The sequence below is a fragment of the Calidris pugnax genome, unplaced genomic scaffold, assembly GCF_001431845.1.
Source record: "Calidris pugnax isolate Ruff unplaced genomic scaffold, ASM143184v1 scaffold139, whole genome shotgun sequence".
Taxonomy (NCBI): Eukaryota; Metazoa; Chordata; class Aves; order Charadriiformes; family Scolopacidae; genus Calidris; species Calidris pugnax.
Window position 1 is genome coordinate 61,537 of NW_015090863.1, and position 18,707 is coordinate 80,243.

The 18,707-nt window shown below is 53.1% G+C and overlaps 2 protein-coding genes across 2 annotated transcripts; one reads left to right on the forward strand and one right to left on the reverse strand.

Moving 5' to 3' along the window:
• Nucleotides 1-604: 604 nt before the first annotated feature.
• On the reverse strand, nucleotides 605-2,769 carry SRRD (SRR1 domain containing). The gene is made up of 7 exons (XM_014944838.1): nucleotides 2,636-2,769; nucleotides 2,521-2,561; nucleotides 2,289-2,425; nucleotides 2,080-2,178; nucleotides 1,782-1,936; nucleotides 1,512-1,557; nucleotides 605-960 (listed from the first exon to the last, which is right to left on the reverse strand). Exons 1-7 carry the CDS (start codon nucleotides 2,743-2,745, stop codon nucleotides 745-747), a joined length of 804 nt encoding a protein of 267 aa, XP_014800324.1. The 5' UTR covers nucleotides 2,746-2,769; the 3' UTR covers nucleotides 605-744.
• Nucleotides 2,770-2,800: 31 nt separating this feature from the next.
• On the forward strand, nucleotides 2,801-17,497 carry HPS4 (Hermansky-Pudlak syndrome 4). The gene is made up of 13 exons (XM_014944837.1): nucleotides 2,801-2,952; nucleotides 3,647-3,737; nucleotides 4,261-4,404; nucleotides 5,382-5,489; nucleotides 6,750-6,866; nucleotides 6,995-7,089; nucleotides 7,571-7,643; nucleotides 8,493-8,526; nucleotides 9,163-9,259; nucleotides 9,342-10,245; nucleotides 13,159-13,291; nucleotides 14,337-14,445; nucleotides 16,367-17,497. The coding sequence occupies exons 1-13, from the start codon at nucleotides 2,912-2,914 to the stop codon at nucleotides 16,536-16,538; spliced, it is 2,118 nt and encodes a 705-aa protein (XP_014800323.1). The 5' UTR covers nucleotides 2,801-2,911; the 3' UTR covers nucleotides 16,539-17,497.
• Nucleotides 17,498-18,707: the final 1,210 nt, after the last annotated feature.

Below are 18,707 nucleotides of genomic sequence, written 5' to 3' on the forward strand. Positions count from 1 at the left end.
ACAGATGAGAGAGGGCTGGTCTGGCTGAGTCCTGAAGGTCTCCAGTGACAGAGGGATGTCCCAGCTTCTCCTCATCTGCTGTAAGCAAGGGTTACTGTCCTGACAACGTCCCTGCTCACAGCCAGGACTTGTCCCACTGCTCTTCAGCATCGTGCTGGCCCATGGGCCATCAGCCCCTCCCTGTGCCTTCTCTGCCCTGTCAGTGCAGAGCTGGAAGGGGGGAAATTTGTCCCAGCAGATTCATTGAATGTGTGTTGTGTGACCACAGTTCAGGGCACAAGAGCTGAAGGAGGGAAACAGAGGCTTTTTTTCCTCCTAGAAGGAGATGACCTGATTTTTCACAGCAGAGCAGCTAAAGAGCTGACTTCAGTAGCACCCAGCAGCTGAAGTGAGAGAGCTTTTCTGAGCCTGCAGTTGGAACCAGCCACCACTGCCTTTAACTACAACCCCCTCTCAAAGAATTCCCCCTCCCTGATGCTTCAAAATACACCCAAGACTTCCAGTTGTTCACAAAAGGGAAAGGGGATCAGAAGAGCCATCACACGGCTTAAAAGGCAGGTTTCAGTTAAATTTGTTCACTGTAGTTAAATGAGTGTAAGTCAAGCACAGTTTTACCTTTTATTAAATAATTAAAATACAAAAATGTCCCATCCTGCTCAGTGGGTAGGTGCTGCCACTTTTAGCAGAGCATGATGACACTGGGTTTGATCTTGGCTGAGCAGAAGCTGCTCAGAGATGGAGGGGTCAGGACTCGGCGGCAGCGGGGCCGTGCTGCTCAGCCCCTTCCCCCTTCCTGATGATCTCACAGTCCTGGTAGGTGGGCTCCTCCCCGCAGTCCCACACCTCAGGGGAGAGCTCCTTCAGTTTTGGCAGGGGAAACCAGTGGATGGAGGTGTCGTTAAAGGTGTCGAGGTACTGAGGGTGGGCCGGGAGAGCCACCTCCTCTGTCCCTTTCAAGACCTAAAGAGCGTTTGGGGGGAAAAATGTTATGTATGATGCAGAAGAACCTTTTTGTGAAGTTCAGATGAGAGCTTGTGAAGATGAGGATGGTGTTATGTGAACCTCAACCCCTGTGTGCACTGTGTAGAATGAGAAAGGGACAAGAGGAAACGGGCACAACCTTGAACATAAGAAGTTCCACCTAAACATGAGGAGGAACTTCTTCACTTTGAGGGTGGCAGAGCCCTGGCAGAGGCTGCCCAGGGAGGTGGTGGAGTCTCCTTCTCTGGAGACATTCAAACCCCACCTGGACACGTTCCTGTGCAACCTGCTCTGGGTGGACCTGCTCTGGCAGGGGGTTGGACTAGATAATCTCCAGAGGTCCCTTCCAACCCCATGTGATTCTGTGACCCCAAAGTGATTCAGTTTTACATTGTAACAGCCAGGAAAAAAAAAAAAGGTTTTAGAAGTACCCACCCTCTTCTTTCCAACTGCAATTAATTTCCTTTCTCCTTAAGAGGTGCTTTGTCAACACAGACACAATAAGGTTAAAAAAAAGTAGTGGTTGGTACCTTTGCTATGTAAGAATAATCTCTCTCCAATATTCTTGACAATAACCTGGGATGACACAAGAAAACCAGCGTTAACGAGGCTCGAGTGAAACGAAGCAAACTCTTCCCAAGGTGGGGGGGAGGGGGTGGGACAGATGGCTGATGACTACAACTGTGAGTTGAAAATGAGCAAAACACGGCAATCACTGTCAGAGGGAGTAAAGGAATCAAGGAGAGGATGAGGCCGTTGGAGACACCAGAACTTTTCTCCAAGGGGGGGGCTGCACCCACCTTTCCTCGATCCCTTTAAAGCTGTTCCCGACGATGACCATTTTGGAGAGTGCCCCCGGGGACCAGTTCCTCCACAGGAGGTTGTTGTACAGGGCTTTCCCGCAGTGCACCATGTAGAACAGCGTGGCCGAGCCCTCAATCCCGTGTTTCCCTTCCTGGGGGGAAACCAACCCTGCCCGTTACCGACCGGCACCGGCCACCAGGCAGTGACTCCCCGCCTCGGTTCCTGGCTTGATCTCGCCCCGGTAACCCCCTCAGCAGAGGGGTGGGGGGGTCCACCCCCACGGTCCCAGCTCACCTCGTTGTCCGGGAGCAGCCGCAGCCCCAGCTCCACCAGCGCCGCCGCTTCTTGGGGGGAGAACGCGGGGTCGAAGACGGAGCATCGCCCCGGCGGCACCTACGGGGAGAGGGGCGGCAGTAGGGCGGGGACCGGGGTCTCCCCGGCTTTCCCTCCCTCCATTTCGGTTCCCCCCAACTCTCCAGTTCCCCCCCGCATCCCCTCCTCACCCCCAGCTCCTCCAGCAGCAGCAGCAGGAAGGCCAACTGGTGCCGGGCGGCGGGGCAGCAGCTGAACCGCCCCAGCCCGTAGCAGACGCAGCGGGCGGGCGGCTCGGCGGTGGCGCCCAGCGGGGCCCGCACGGCTCCTACGGGCACGGAGAGAGGCGTCAGACCCAGCGGGGGAAGGGGAACAGCCCATTATCCCTCCCAGTGTGTGTTTCCCCCCCCCCCAGGCACGCACCGGCGCTCGCCGCCCAGAAACCGGAGCTCAGCAGATCGTTCCTGCGGGGAGAGCGCAGCGTCAGCGGGGCCCCGGCGGGGACACACGGCGGGGGACACACGGATTGGGGCCTCACCGCGCTTCCCGCAACCTCCGCAGCACCGCACCGCCTTCCTCCTCCTCTTCCCGGGCCCGCCGCCGCCTCCTCCGCCCTCCCGCCGGGCGCCACCCGCCCTCCGCCGCCATGTGCGCCGGGAGGTCACGTGGAGCGGTCACGTGGCGCGGTCACGGGACCGGCGGACCGCCGCCTACCCGGAAGTGGCTGTGGCGGCGGCGGGAGAGTGGAGCCTCTCAGCCCCGGTGGCGGCGGGGTCTTGCCGGAGGGACGGACTAGCCCGGTAGCCCGGTGCCCATGGCCCCCCCCGCCGCGCCGGAGCCCGGCTCGGCACCATGGTGAGCCCCTTCCCCCGCTCTTCTCCCCTCTCTCCTCCCCCCTCTCCTCCCCCGCCGGTGGTTTCGGGGCTCTCCCGGTCCGTACCCCCCCCTTTCACCGCCGGGTCGTCGGTGTGGAGGAGACACCGGGATGGCCCCCGCTCGGCTGGGGCCGCGGGCTGTCACTGGTGGCCTCAGCGAAGCTCGTGAGGAGCTACGAGTGGGAAAACTGTTATTAAATATGTGTATTCTTGGAATTATGAGGGGAATAACGTCACGGCGCAGGCCAGAAACCTCCAACCGGGCCACCCCCCCGGGGCCTGTCGTCAATTAAAAGCGGTGAATTAATAGCAATAGGCTGCGGGATCCCTTTGGACTGTGTGTGGTTAATGGTAATTGTTCTGGGTGTGTGTGGGTACGTGCGGACAGGATGATATCCCAGAGGTCCAGATCTTCCTCATATCTTCGCTGCTGAGCTGTAGAATCCGTCTTAAACCCAGAAAAGTGGTCAAATTTCACACCATGAGACCCTTTTAGTGCCTCCTTCGTGTCTAAACTGGGTGTGATTGTGTAAGAACCACATCCCTCTCCATCTGTAACCGTCTGTTCGTTGCTCTGCCTGAAATAACAGAGAGGACAAGGAGAGTCATAGAACCATGCCTGTAACAGTTTCCAAATACACGATGGTTTCTGCTAATGCTTTGGGTTTTTTTAGGTGGAATTACTTTTTCCTTTACGACGGTTCGAAGGTGAAGGAAGAAGGAGACCCTACAAGTGCTGGAATTTGTTATTTCTACCCATCTCAGGTAACACCTGCTTTTATTTCGGTGCCCGTGTTGTGGGGCAGGGCTGATCATTCCAGTTGAGGAGGGGTCAGGCTTCTTGGTGGAGCTTTGGATTCCTTCTTACCGAGGATTCACGGAGGTTTTAAGAAAACTCACGTGCCTGGAACCACCAGGTGGAACGGGGGGCTGCTCCACGGGGGTCTTTGGGCTTCTGAGGCTGGGCATGGGGTGCTGGATCTGCCCCCTCAGTGTGGGTTCTGCTCGGTGGAGTCGTCCAGGAGAATCCAGATCTCTTCTGGTGATGAGAATAAATACCCAGGAGGGATGGAAGTGCCCTTGTGCTGCCTGAAAAAAAAAACAGTCCGATTATTTTTTCCCCAGAAGTCTTCCTCTGCTACTGCATTTGATTTATAAGTGAATTGAACTTATAGTCAATTTTTATTTATACCTGAAAACAGCAGTGATGTATTTTTTTTTCCCAAGTCCTTTTAAAAGGAAAAAAAAAAATAAATAAAAGGTCTTTCTTCCCTGCCTTCCTCGACAGACTCTCCCCGACCAGCAGGAGCTGCTGTGTGGACAGCTCGCCGGGGTGGTGCACTGCCTGACGGAGATCTCTGGAGCTCCTCCAAGTCTCATTCGCCTGAGGAAGCTCAAGTTTGCTGTTGTAGTGGACAGAGACTATCTGTGGGTGAGTTGGAGAGATCTGGAGGCAGTCACGGGGCAAAACCAGCGGGATTCTGAGCTACTATAACAAAGAGGGCTTTTTTTATTTCTTTTTTTGTTTTTTTTTTTTCAGGGCTGGGCTGCACACAGCTAGACGTGGGGAGAGCTAGGGTGGGAACTTGCAATGCACAGCTTTTCATTGCAAGGTAACATAAAATTTGTGTTTGTGGCAGGCTGCAGCCTTCAGCTGTTCTGGGAAAGGCTTCATCTGCCTCCTCTGTGTGTCCCAACCCAAGGGCTTTGCTTAAGATGTGCCTGGCAATGGCTGGGAGAGGCTGAGCTCTGCATCGTTGTGTGTATCCAGGGGTTACTGGACTGGAAACTGCAGTTTATAAAGGATTCAGCCTCCCTGTTTGATATTCTGGTTGTTCTTTCCTTCTAACCCCCTGGTATTCCCTCCTGTAGAGCTTTGTCAGCATCAACAGACACGTAGTTTCTAAAGAGCAGCGTGCGGCAGAATCGGGACAAAACCACCCCAAACCATCCCCTGGAAACTGGGCTGAGACCAGTCAGGCCTGTTTAATTGGCAGCGCTGTTCGGGCTCACTGGGCTCTCTCTTCTGTCCTCTTGGCAGCTCCAAACCTAAACGAAGCATCTCCATCTCTGTAAATAACAAGTTAATACGAATATTTCTAACTGCTTAGTTCCAGGAGAATGTTTGTAGCTATTAGAGCACCCAGCTAGGTCATCTGACGTGGGAGTGTGTCTAAAACACTGGAATTCTGATATCATTTATTTATCCTGTCGGTGCCTGGGCTCTTCTGTGGGTATTTTTGAATTTCCTTTTCATCTGACTTGTGAATCCGAGGGCTGTTTCCCTGCCACAGAGCTGCCTGTGCTCCTTTGATACTCATTTTGACAGCGATAGAGAGTTGTTCTCGTCTGCAGTGCCTGGATTTTGTCAGTAAACATTCCTCCTCTGTGGCTTTCTGTGTGTTAAAGGTTCTGGGCTGTGCTGTTGAGCTCCCTGATGTCAGCTGTAGGCGGTTTCTGGAGCAGCTCATCAGCCTCTTCACCTTCTACAACGGACCTGTGCACCTCGCCTACACGGTAATTAAAGATCAGCGGCCGTGATGTTTCTGTCTAGGAGATTTTTAAACACTTCCCATATTGGCCGAGCTCTGCCCAGGCACATACGTGCTGGCACGCTCCCTTGTGTTGTCTTTCTGCTCACAAGGGTCAGAACAAGCTCGTAGATCAAAGAATTGGGACCTGGAAAAGCCTACAGGCCCGTCCTGCTGTTGCACTGAGGTGGTGGGAGTGTCTACTGAAAGTTTGCCCTTGGTGTCATAGAATCAGAGAATGGTTTGGGTTGGAAGGGACCTTAAAGACCATGGAGTTCCACCCCCCTGCCCTGGGCAGGGACACCTCCCACCAGAGCAGGTTGCTCAAGGCCACATCCAGCCTGGCCTTGAACCCCTCCAGGGATGGGGCAGCCACAGCTTCTCTGGGCAACCTGGGCCAGGCTCTCACCACCCTCAGAGTGAAGAATTTCTTCCTGAGATCTCATCTCAATCTCCCCTCTTTCAGTTTAAAACCATTACCCTTTCTCCTGTCACTCCACTCCTTGATAAAGAGTCCCTCCCCAGCTCTCCTGGAGTCCCCTTCAGGTACTATGAGGCTGTTATAAGGTCTCCCCGGAGCCTTCTTGAGGCTGTTATAAAGTCTCCCTGGAGCCTTCTCTTCTCCAGGCTGAACACCCCCAGCTCTCTCAGCCTGTCCTCAGGTGCTCCAGCCCTCTGATCATTTTCATGGCCCTCTGCCTCATCTTCCTCCTTGAGATCATGAGATCTCTCACTGTGTGAGCCATCACAGGCAGCACACGGAATCAACCACAAAACCAGGGATGAAATGCGAGGAGTGAATTTAATCTCACTAATTGGGGGATCTCTGAAGGCACCGTGGAGCTCAGTCCTCGTGACTGAGTGACTGAACCTGCTGTTCTCGCCTGTGTATCAGGGATTCACGCAGGTGGAGCTCACCACTGGGCTTTGATCTTCCCCCCAGCAGGGCAGGAATCTCCAGCATGTTCAATAAGGTGCCTCTGAGTCTATCACAGCCCTGTGTTTTCTAAACGCAGATGTTCTACTCCTCAAGCACCCAACACGAAACAGCAATTAGTATGATATATGTGGGGCTTTGATACCTCAGCTGCAGGTCACTGGAGAGTGTTTACAATCCTCCTCGTCAAATTTCTGTTATTTTCCCCGCAGTCACTTGTAGGTGCTGTCCCAAATTGATCTCATCTGACCACCCTGGTTGTGGTAAAGCCTGTGCAGTGACAGCAGTGTGGATTTTTGTTGCCCGCAGGCATTTTCCCAGGAGGAACTGAGCAGGCAGTGGGACAGATACATTAAACACATCCAAAAAAACACCAGCGACCTCCACAAGATTTTCAATTCTCTCTGGAATCTGGACAAAACCAAGGTAAAAGGCTGTCCTCTGCAGTGCCTGGCCCTAGGGTGGTCTTCGTACCTATGGCTTTGTGTTTATTTGCTGCTTCGAGCATTTCCTGGGATTTTCTGCTTTAAATTCTTGTGGTTCTCCCCGTCTAGGTGGACCCTCTGCTTTTACTGAAAGCAGCTCTCATCTTGCAGACTTGCCAGCGCTCTCCTCACGTCTTGGCAGGCTGCATTCTCTACAAAGGCTTGTAAGTAACCAGGCATTCACCAAAGGGTTAAATCTGCCCCTTCCCGGGGCTGTGATCCCAGAGCAGAGCAAGAGCTCTCTCTGGACACACTTTGTTGGCCCAAAGTAAACGCCAGCAGGTGGGGTTTTTTTTGAGGTTAGAGTGGAACTGACCCAAAGAAAAGAAGAAAACGAGAGTCCTGGTGGTGACTCAGCTTGTGTCTCTCTTGTGTGGTGATGTGTTAGCTCCAGCCCGTGGCTGAGCTGGCCCTTCAGCCCTTGCAGAGCATCTGGGGGGACTGGGAGAGACCAGGGGAGCCTTAGAGACTCCCCCAGGTGTGACACAGGACCCTGCAGCACCTTTGCTTTTACTCAGAGTAGAAGTCCAGTGCGATAAACTACGGCTGGCTCTGCCCGTCCCCATGCTCTGAGTGACAGGAGGCTGTGACCCAGCTTCAGGGAGGGACACTCTGCTCGTGGCTGACTTTCCTGTGTCCTTTCAGGATTGTGAGCACCCAGCTGCCACCTCCTCTCACTGCCAAAGTTCTCCTCCAAGGCGATGAGTCTCCAGGCCAGGTATGTTGCTGAACATGTTCCCTGCACGCGGATACCCCACTTTTATGGAGCTCTTGTCACATAAATCTCACATGTGACATTACTGGGAAGGACAAGTATCAATGCTGATGCTAAAAGCTTTTCTTTATTATTATTGAGTGAGGTTTGAAGACTAAATTTGCCTTTTTTTTTTCAATCTTTGTTACTGAATTAATGAGTTCTCATCTATGTGATGTTTCAATTAGCTTTTTACCCAAATTATATATTTAGTGCTAAATATACACACAGTGAATGTCTGAAAGTGACAAACAGATCAATTTTAGTTATTATTGAGTGAGGTTTGAAGACTTCTGCACTAAATTTGCTTTTTTTTTTTCTATCTCTGTTATTAAATTAATGAGTTCTCATCTATGTGATGTTTCAATTAGCTTTTTACCCAAATTATATATTTAGTGCTAAATATACACACAGTGAATGTCTGAAAGTGACAAACAGATCAATTTTTGTTTGCATTAAAGCTTGTCAAAGGTAATTATTTACATGGTTCAAGATCTTCTACAAAAACCATCAAGATCTGCATTTGAAGAAGGCCCCTGCCCTTCCTGTGGCTGAGGAAACCAAGCTTTTTTGCCCTAAACAGGCAATAATGACAAATTGGGGTGTTTGTCCTTGCTTTCAGGTGTGTTTTGGTTCTTGGGAAGTCCCCTTGACTTTGAGGGCTACCTAAGGACCAAACCAGTGCCAGCACTGGCCGAAGGGGCTGCTCTGGGGTCTGCTGAAGTCACAGGGAGGCAGAGGAGGCTGGAAGAGGTGGCACTGATGGCGAGTGTCAAGTCATGCCCCAGAGCTGATTCTTGGCTTTTCTTTCAGAGGGAGCCTGGAGGTGAGGAGCAGCAGGAGCCTGGTGAGCATCCAGCTGCAGAGTACTGGTTGCCCAGTGCCCAGCAGCCACATATGGGCAACCTTCTGGGCTTGCATTCTCTGCAGTGGGAGCAGGAGCTGCTTCTCTGGGATTCACGGCGAAGCTCTTACTGGATGCAGGAGAATATCCCTGAGGGTGCTGCTGCCACTAGTCAGCATGTGCCAGTGGGTGTTGTGTAATGAGAACTAGTTCCTTCCTTTGGCTGAGCAAAGGAGTTTGCTCTTTTGGGTTGAATTGTGTGTTCTGTGGATTCCCAACGTGCCTGCTTTAATTCCAGTTACCCATGTGCTTACTTGGCCACTGTCGGAGCCCTGAAAACAGATGGCTGATGCTTTCAGTCCAAACCTTCAGTCATCGCTTTTGAGCATCAGTTTGTAGATATTCTGCCAGGACGGTTAGGAAAAAAAAAAAAAAAAAGGAGAAACACAAACTAAGGGAAAATTTAACTCTGTCAGGAATGAAGTGTATGAGGAGGATGGGAAAATGCTGCCTGGTCAGACATGGCCGGTGTGTAGTGACCCAGGGTACAGGATAATAGCATGCTTTCTCCTTCAGGCTGATGGATTCTGGCTTCTGGGAGATGTTAATTTAATCCTTAAACTTGCATTACTCCTGCAGATTCTCCCTTGCCACAGGGTGTCCGTATCATCCCCGTATTCCTAACAGAAGATGAAGTCTCAGTGCTCCGAGAGTTTCCAGTGGAGTGGATGAGTAGGTAGGTGGTGGTGTTATTAGGTATGTAATAACTCCTAACAGATCCTACTCAGTAATTTAATCAATTTGTCACCTCCTGCTAGGTCGTCCGTGTCCCCGGCAAGCCCGGGAGGAGAGAAGAATGCTCTCTGCTCCCAGGCAGTTTCAGAATCAACAGGAAATCATGAAAAGCAAGACCTGAGCAGGAGCTCTGTGCAGGAGTCCCCTGAGCAAGCTTCAGGCACGGCTGCACCAGAAGATGCTGCGCAATCGGGTGGCCCTTTCAAGGGCTTCCCTGAAATGGAAACCAGTACAAAGAATTCTCCAGCTGCAAGACTGAGCACACCAGACAGCAAAAGCTCAGAGCTCGGTAGCAAAACATCCTTCCCGTCAGAGAGAGACACGAAGCAGCTGCCAAACCCTTCCACACCCCATACCGTTGAATACACTCGGACTGCAGGTCCGTATCTGGAAGGCTTTTCCTTCCCAAACCCTTACGCCCGGGAGCAGGAGGGTCAAAATGTGGAAAAATCCCTTGAGGACTCTGATGTTGAGCATCGTAGCTTCCAAAGTTATTCTGCAGCCAGTGGCAGTCCAGCTGTTTGCTCTCCTGCCCAAGAGTTGAGCAGAAGGAAGTCGAATGAACAAGAGCAAGGGACTCTGAGCCAAAATAGCATCTCTGGAGGAGGCGGTGGTGTGGATGGTGGCAAAGTGCAGGGTTTGGATTGTCCAGCCGCTGCTATACCATCAGAGCTCCAAAGCAGGAGGCAGCAACCAGCTGTAGAAGTTCAGAAGAGCCTGCCCAGTGACCCAGCAGAGAACATGCAGAGTCCAGGGAGCGGGGAGAGTGGCTGGATGCCTCAAATGGACGCTCTGGGAGCCCAGACTGGTGCAGAGTCAGACAAACTGGTTAAAATGAGCTTGTACGTTCACTGTATTAAGGGGCTCGTGCTCTCCCTGTTGGCTGAAGATGACCTCCGAGAGGACCAGAGCTCCGTGGAAGATGTGGTAAGTGGGAAAGCATTTCCACACCTGCAGATACACTCCCTGCTGCTTGTCTGGTGGCAGGTGACAGGGGCTCTGACTGAAGAAGAGCGAGCCTTGGCTCACACTTCCCTTCTCTTTCCTCACCTGCTCCGCGTTGTGCCAGGCACAGCCATTTGTCTTAGGGTTCCTCACCGCAACCGACGCTATGTAGGAGGTTGTTGGCGAACGTCAGGCAGCCCGAGAGGTGAGAGTGTTGTCTCACAGGAGACTCCTGTTGCCCGTTGTTGTCTGTCGGTGCCAGCGCCGGAGCAGAACGTGTAGGTGTGACCGTCAGACAGCCCCGCTGCCTGCCAAGGGGCTGTGCTGGATTTGGGCTTTGTTGGGAGGAAACCCCGTCAGTTTTGTAGTGCTTTTTTGGAAAGCAGGGTTTGTTCTCTGTTTAACCTCCCCTTTTGTGTGTCACAGCTTCTCTGGAAGCACCAGAGAGACGTGGCTGGCAGCAAGTCCCCCGACTCCTTTCCTTTCTAGGGGAAAATCTGAGTCCCCAGCCTGCTCTCTGCGGTGCTGCTCTGCAGGGGCCGGAGGGAAGGGTGCCATGTGGGTGCTGCAAAAGGGTGCTGCACCAGAGCAATCCCAAATTGCTGTGGGGTTGGCTTTGGAGCTGAGGCTTCCCTGCCAGGCGGCAGCTAATGGGTGCAGCTAATGGGGCTGCGGGGGAAGGACGTGCCGGCCCCCAGCGTCTCCTGCTGAAGCATTAGTCTGCAGAGCTGCCGTCCTGGCCCCTTGCTTCCCTACCAGGGAGCTGAGTCAAAGCTGCAGAGGCCTGTTTGATATTCCAGTTGCCATAGGAACAACCTAATTTCTTTTCCCCCGTCAGGCTGGAAGGCGGAGGGAAGCTCAGACTGATGCTGGCTCCCAGCGTTAGCAAAGCCTGAAGGTTACTCCTTTGATTCCTGAGCTCTGGGGCTCGGGAGCTGGGGCTGGGGCCAGGAAGGGATGGCTGGGAGATCCACAGAGGGCAGGAGGTGCATCCTTGGACCTTTGCAGCCATTGCTCTGTCCCCTTTCTGCTCCTTTCAAACGGGCAGCTCCACAATGGCTTCCTCTCTACAGTGTTGCAGGGAGAGAAGGGGATGTGGGCAGGTAGGAACCGATGCTCTCAAGGAGCTGAAGGTTGTCCTCATGGCATGGGGACCCTCAGCTTCTCTGGGTTTCCTCCAGTGGCAGCTCTGCTGTGCTCGGGGGTGCTCATGGCTAGAAACCAGCCTCTGCTCTGCTTCATGTCCGACCTGCCACGAGAAGGAGCGTCTGAAGGACATGGCTGGGGCGTGAAATGCCTCATTAGGGGAAGGTTTAGCTCTGCTAGTGACACATCACACATCCTCCTCCCGTCAAAAGCCTGGGCAAGGCTGGCAGCAGACCCCTCCTCCTGGCTTAATTTGTCATTCAGTTCGTTAAGTCTCAAAATCACATTCTGTGCTGCTGTGAAAATCAACTCCCTGACACCGGTGCACCGCCTTTCAGTGGATTTTTCCTTTATGCATTGCCCCAGGGTTGCCAAAGCCCTGTGCCATTTGGGTCCTCCTTTTCCCAAAGGTGCTGCTTCCATCTCACGTGCTGCTTTGGATCTCATCTTGGCCAAACTGTGCTTTCATTCAGCTTGGGTTTTTGGCTGTGATTGGATTCTTCTGACTACACCCTTCCTCTGGGTGCAGGTGTTTGTTATCTCTTGGAAGGGATGCTCCACGTGTCCTGTCATCCCAGGAGGAGGAGGAGGAGGATTGTTGGAGGAGGTAGAGCCCGGGCTCTGCCGCTGGCATCATGGTGGATTTGAGACGTAACCTCAGCTTGTCTGTTCCTTTGTTTATCTCCAGATTAAAAATGACCCTTGGCTCTTGGGGATGTCAAAGCTTAGTTATAATTAACGTTTGTCGAATGCTTTGAGGCCCCTGAATGACACCAAAGAAGGGTAAAATATGCTACTTGTGCAGCCGAGAGCAGCCGGCAGCACCGATCATCCCTCTGGGAGGGCGGTTTCCAATACAGCCTTTCCTGGCAGAGCAGGAGGCTTTGGAGGCTTTCAGGCTCCCTTCCTGCCTGGCTTTAGCTCTTAGCCCTTCGTTTCACCCCACAGAAAAGAAAATCCATTCCCTGACCAGCGGGGTCAAGGGCAGGCCAGGCGCTGCCGTCCTGCTGAGGGGAAGCTTGATCCTCTCCGTGGTGGAGGAAAGCCCAGGGGCAGGCTGGAGGATTATGGAATTAATCTTCTAGAGGGCTCCTCAGCCCTGCCTCGGCACGGCCAGGGCATCTGGGCTACTGAGAGCCCAGTGGGGAAAATAGGTTGGTTTTCACATTACTACATTGTGTGAATCCATTGCTCCTGGCCAGGCCTGTCGTTATCCCATGGGTGAGGCTGTTTCCTTGGATTTTCTGGTTTTTCCTTCTGCTGACAGCCCAGCCTGCAGCTGGCCAGGAGCTCAGCACGGAGGCTGGGTGCAGGAGACACTGCAGGCAAGTAAATCCTGCCCAGGTGTTTAAAGTTTGCATCCTGTGTCGTGCGGGCACGTCTGGTGGCGTAAAGGCTGGTAAGAGAAGGAATATTCCTTGCTGCAGCCCAAAGTCATGGCCAGGATGTGAGAATGAGCCCTGGAGAGTGATGTTTGATGGTAAATTAATGGAGTCTTGCATTTTGCTGTAATTAATAGCGTCAGGTGGTTTAATGGCTTATTTTCAGGTTAGAGTGCCCTTCTCTGAGTCTCCATCTTGCTGATTTGTAAGCTGTGAGACTCCTCTGCTTTCCCCTGTGCCCAGGTTTCCCAGTCATTCCTGGGGTCCAGTCTCTTTGTCACCAACATCAGTCACTCCAGGACCCTCTGGTACCTCCTTGGCAGGGCTTTTACTCTAACACTTGCCTTTTTTTCCGCCCTTCCTGCAGTACCACAGCAGCCTGGCTTCTCTGAACGGCCTCGAGGTCCATCTGAGAGAGACACTGCCCAAAGACTCCGCGTCCTCAACCAAGATAACCTACAGGTTCACTCACTATGATTGTGTTCAGAATGTGCTCACGGGTAAGTTCTTCATCTTCTGGACCCGCAGCCACTTTGGAGGTGGGAAGAAGGAAGAGAGTAGGGTTTATGGTGACCTTTTCTCACCCTTCAGATGACTTCTTAGGAACGTTGGCTGGCTATAACTCATATAAAATAGCCTGGATACAAGGCCCTGTTGAGGAAGCTTTGTCTTTTGTAAGTTTATAATCTGCTGAAGGCTTGTTGATCGCTCGGGCTGGATGAGAGCCAGAGGCCTCTGGGAGATGGAGCGGCTGCCACCGGCGCCTGGCTCAGGAGGGTGTTGCTTGGGGTTCTGCTGAGGGCTGGGTCTGAGGACAGGGCTCAACATCCTTTTCAGACCTTCCCTCCCTCCCCCTAACATCACTGATCCCTACAACAAAGTATTTGTCAGTCATTTCTGGCCACAAGAAGCCAAAACTGGGAACAGGCAGTAGCCACCAGTTTGGAGGCTGCTGCCCTGGATCGATGGGTGGACCATTGACACACAGAAGGCCCTGTGGGACAGGGCTCAACATCCTTTTCAGACCTTCCCTCCCTCCCCCTAACATCACTGATCCCTACAACAAAGTATTTGTCAGTCATTTCTGGCCACAAGAAGCCAAAACTGGGAACAGGCAGTAGCCACCAGTTTGGAGGCTGCTGCCCTGGATCGATGGGTGGATTAGAAAGGCCTGCAGTGACAGGTGCACCTATTGCTCCAGTTCCTTCTGCTGTTTCCCTTTTTCTGGCAGTGTCCCAGCTCCCTCCAGCTGAGAAGAAGTGCTTTAGGGAAAGAGAGAAACACCAGTGATTCCGAGTAACCCAGATCTCAGGCCTTCTTCTCACCCCTCTGACGGGTGTCCGTGCAGGGAAAGGTACACCAGGGTTGTTTGTGTGTGGCTGAACACGCTGCAAACTGCTGATTTATTCCATCGAGGTCACACTGGGGCTTAGGGTATCACCCAGTCTCTGATCTGTACGTATCCAGGGTCTGTGGGAGACCTCCACGGGTTTTTTTCTTCTTCAGAGTGGCTTTTAACCCACACCTTTTCCTCCTGTTCTGCAGCCAACCTGCCCCACACACCGGGCCCTCTGGAGCGGCACTTCCTGAGAGCTGCCACGCTGATCCACTCCGACTTCAGCCAGCTTCCAACAGCTTCAGAGGTGATAATCAGGTAAGGTGGGCTTCCAACACCCTCCTCTTCCAATTCCAGGTGTGCTGTGCAGCACACGGAATAGGCAGGAGAGAGGAACCTCTTTTAGGAACCTCTTTTAGGAAGCCTGCAGGAAGGCTGGGGAGAACCTGTTTAGAAAGGCCTGCAGTGACAGGACAAGGAGAAATGGCTTCAAGCTGGAGGGGAACAGATTTAGACTGGAGATTAGGAGAGGGTTCTTCACTGTGAGGGTGGTGGAGCACTGGAACAGGTTGCCCAGGGAGGTGGTTGAGGCCCCATCCCTGGAGATATTCAAGGAGAGGCTCGACGAGGCCCTGGGCAACCTGGTCTAGTTGGGGGTGTCCCTGCTGACTGCGGGGAGGTCGGACTAGATGACATTTGGAGGTCCCTTCCGGCCTGGACAACTCTATGACTCTATGATTCTAAGGCTTGCTGAGGTTTGGTGGTCACTGTAATCACACCAATACCTTTGCCAAGGGTCAGTCGTGTCACCTCGTTCCCAGAAGTTTGCTCTTTAGATGTGGGCTGCAGAATATTCTGCCTGTTTTGGTGTTGAGAGGCCAGAATGCCACCAGGACACGTGAACTGGAGGCACAGCTGAGTCGTGCCACGATTTTGGATTAAGATACAGCCCTAGAATATTGCCAGTTCCTGGCACCATAAGGTTCTAAGACGCAGTTTTAAATATAGCTGTTCCTAATAAATTTGTGTCTCGGCTGGGAGCCAAAGGCGCCCAGAATTGGCAACCTAGATTTTGTTTTCTTGCATGGCTTGTTGGGTTGGAAACACGCTGTAATGCGCGTGGCAAAACTGGATTGTAAGGCGCCAGGCAGAGATGGTCTTATCACAGCCAGAGCCCTTCCAGGCTGTTCCCAGCAGCCAGAGCTGGTCCCGTGCTGCTCCTTCCTGGGGCTGATCTTGAGGAGGATGGTTACGTTGTGATTACCCAGAGATTCACCTCTCTCTTGTTTGTCCGAAACACACGATGAAATCAAGATGCTTCTGGGAATTACTCCCGTTTCGCTCCTCCGACACAGCTTGCCAAAGGAAAGTGAATCATACACTTCCCTGCTGGAGAATTCCTCCTTTAGCATTCATTTGACTGGCTCCTTCAATCCTACACCGGCTCAGCTGGCGTCTTCTCCGGTGCCCCCGAAAAAGCGACTCCATGTGTGAATCGGGCTGAGTAACACGATGACTAAAACTGCTTTCTTTTATGGAGAGTTGTCACAGGAGGGTGTCAGCAAACATATCAGTTGCTGCTTCCCTCCGTCGGGGAGGAATGCAGAGCCCTCTGCGTTGCTCCCTGCCAGCCCTCTTGCAGGTAAATACCGAGTGGTGGCTTTTAATCAGCGACTTGAGCTTTCGTGGTTGCAGTATCTGACTATTTTCTGAGCTTCCTCACACGTGTGGTTAAGGAACATCGTGTGGTCCCTGCTGTGAGGGTGCTGGGCTGGGATTTGCTTACGGGCAGCAGCAGTGAGATGGGTTCCTCCAGGAAAGAAGGGGTGTGAGACACGAGGAGTGGTTCAGCTACTGGCTCTTGATGGTCTGGTTTGGTCTGGTCTGATCTGGTCTGGTCTGCCTGCAAGGGAAATACTCAGAGGATGGCCACATGAAGGGGTGTTACTGCTGCTCAGCAGGTCCCTGAGGATGAGGCATACAATGCTCTCTCTTTTAGGATGCCAGGACCCTTGAGAAGGAGGATCAGGTTCCCTGTGGCCTTCTGGCAATGCACTGTAGGCTTTTGGTGCCCATTTAACTCTGTGCTCCATTGCTTTGCTGAGAGAGACCTAAAAGCCCCTCTGTTGAGCTGGGAGGCCAGTACCACGAGCGTCCCCAACACCCAGCCTGGTGAGCTGAAGGGAATCTTGCTCAAAGCTGTAAATCCTGACCACTGCCTTCTCTCCTGCCCTGCCAGGAATGCCTCCACGGCCGTCTACGCCTGCCGGAACCCCGTCCAGGAAACCTACTTCCAGCAGCTGGGTGCTCCTCTCCGCAACTCGGGTGTTCCCAACCCTCACGACAGCGCCTTCAGTTTGCCAAGCAAGGCCAAGCAGAAGCTGCTGAAGCACGGGGTGAACCTGCTTTGAACTGAGGCAAGGTCTCTCAGCCCTTTCACCTCCAATAAGTAAAAATCTCAAAGCCCTTTATTCCCTAGGAGGCACGAGACTCCGTGCTATGTCCATGGAGGCTCCAGCTTGCCTTGCCCTGAGGAAGGGCCACTCTTTTCACCCTGTTCCTGCAGCGTATTTTGTGCTCGTGCAGGGTGTTGGTGATGTTAGCACTTACCAAAGACTGAAGGTAGAAAGCAGCAGTGTTGGGATGCTTGGTTTACCTTGACTCTAGGAGTGTTTGTGGAGCTCTGCCGCCACAGAGACTCCTGGAGTGCCTTGTCCTAAAGTAAAAACCTCTTCTTGCTCTAAGCTACACAGAGATGTCAGTCAGACACTGTGTCTGCCTGGAATCCTGTGCCTTCACTTGCCCTGGTCAGACTCAGGCTTTATTTATACCTCTTAATCTATAGAACCAATCCCCTGCCATGATGTAATGCATTACTTTGATGAACAGAGCCTGCACCTTCTCACACTAACTGGAACAGAACAAATGCTGCAAAAACTCATAATCCTCTTCCAGGCATGGTCAGGAGGGTTTTATGTTGTTGCTGAATCTGGGACATCCTTGTTCCTTCACAAGTGCCTGCTCCTCTGCCTCCTCTCCTCCCTCCTGTTGGAGGACCTTGTGTCACCTCCTTGCTCTCGCTGCCCGATTTGTCTGTGCTCTGTTGACAGAGAAAGCAAGTGGGAGGCTCTGAAACTAACGGGACCAAAGAGGCTCTGTAGCTCCTTGGCAGCTCTTTTTGCTTGGATGGAGGGGGTGTCCCCTCTCTGGGGGTGGTGGTGGTGGTTGCTTGGACCTGGGTGATGCATCCCTGCATCTGACCGTGCTTTATGTCCCGGAGCTGCTGCTGGCACACACCCACCCCTCACTGTGAAAATAAAAGAGCCTCCAAGGCTCATCCAAGCGCCGTGTGTCAGCGGCCAGAGTCCAACTTGCTGTTTGGTCGTTGTGTTTGTGGTTCTGGTGGGAGGGTTTGGGGCTGGGTGACCCGTTTCTCCCAGTGAGCTCCGTGCCGAGGGCGAGTTCTCACATGGGGGGGTTGAAGGGGCAGCGCCTGTCGCTCCGGTCGCTCCTGCTTGTCAGGGTCTGAGGAGATGGCTAAAAGTAGATGTGTTATTTGCTTTGTTGTGAAATGGTGAGCAGAATTGTGTCAGTGGGCACAGTAAAGTCACCACCATCACAGCTTCTTGTTCTGCTCTAAGGATAGATGCTTCCCAAGGCAGCTCTGCCATGGCTGGGAAATTCGGTGGCCTCCAGAGGAGGAGTTCCCAAGGCAGCTCTGCCGTGGCGGGGCTCCTCAGCTGGGAAATTCGGTGGCCTCCAGAGGAGGAGCCAGCTGCTCGCTCAGGGGGTGCCTGGCCATGGGTTGCCATCTGGCTTCCAGCTCTGGCAGCCGAGGAGGTGTTGGAGCAGCAGGAGAGCCTTGTGGTGCTGCTTTTTCCTCCTCATGTCCTTGTGGGGACTGCAGGAGGGGAACTGACTAACAGCAGTGTAGATGTGAAGCCTCGTTGGAAAGCCTGAGCTACAGCCATCCAGCCAGGAGACCTCCTGTCTCGGTGATGCCCGTGATGAAGGGGTCTGAGGGTAAGGCACTGCTTCCCCCAGTTCTGAGAAGGTTCTCTTTGGGGGTGAGGAAGGCTGGGGCTGCCAGGAGGAGCAGGCAGACAGCGCACAGGGCTGCCAGGCAGCTCCAGACTGCTCCTCTCCCCCCCTTCCCGGGGAGATCCCGCTGCCTCCTGCCTGGGTGTTTTGGGGAAGCGTTTGTCTGAAACACGAAGAAGTTTGAAGGAAAAGCCTGAGAGGGACAGGAGGGAGTTTTGGCAGAGCAGCAAAGCAGGGAATCGCTGCTTTCTGCCTGCTGTCGGCAGGAAGCTTCGGCGACAATCTGCCGTGCCGTCTGTCGGCAGGGGAACAGCTGGGGCTGCTTCCTTCCCTCTGCCTTCTTGAACTGCATCTGGCCACCAGGGCCTATTTCTGTCCTTCCATCGGTACAGAGAAGGGTCGTCTCGGTGTCGTGCAGCGAAGAGCTCCAGGCCCTTGACTTTAATGGTTGTGCTGGAGAGAGGATGCTTAAAAAGCGGCCGTTTCAAGGGTAAGAGGATGAGGAGCAGCTGCTGCCCTGCAAGTGGGTGAGAGTGATG

What these genes read in the sequence shown, in the direction of transcription:
- SRRD (XM_014944838.1), bottom strand. Translation starts at nt 2,745, where the DNA reads ATGGCGGCGGAGGGCGGGTGGCGCCCGGCGGGAGGGCGGAGGAGGCGG. An exon ending in TGCTGCTGGAGGAGCTGGGG is followed by an intron (nt 2,179 to 2,288) that starts GTGAGGAGGGGA and finishes CTCTCCCCGTAG; the next exon opens with GTGCCGCCGGGGCGATGCTC. An exon ending in GGCTGCTCCCGGACAACGAG is followed by an intron (nt 1,937 to 2,079) that starts GTGAGCTGGGAC and finishes GTTTCCCCCCAG; the next exon opens with GAAGGGAAACACGGGATTGA.
- HPS4 (XM_014944837.1), top strand. Translation starts at nt 2,912, where the DNA reads ATGGCCCCCCCCGCCGCGCCGGAGCCCGGCTCGGCACCATG. An exon ending in GTTATTTCTACCCATCTCAG is followed by an intron (nt 3,738 to 4,260) that starts GTAACACCTGCT and finishes CTTCCTCGACAG; the next exon opens with ACTCTCCCCGACCAGCAGGA. An exon ending in GCTTCAGAGGTGATAATCAG is followed by an intron (nt 14,446 to 16,366) that starts GTAAGGTGGGCT and finishes CTGCCCTGCCAG; the next exon opens with GAATGCCTCCACGGCCGTCT.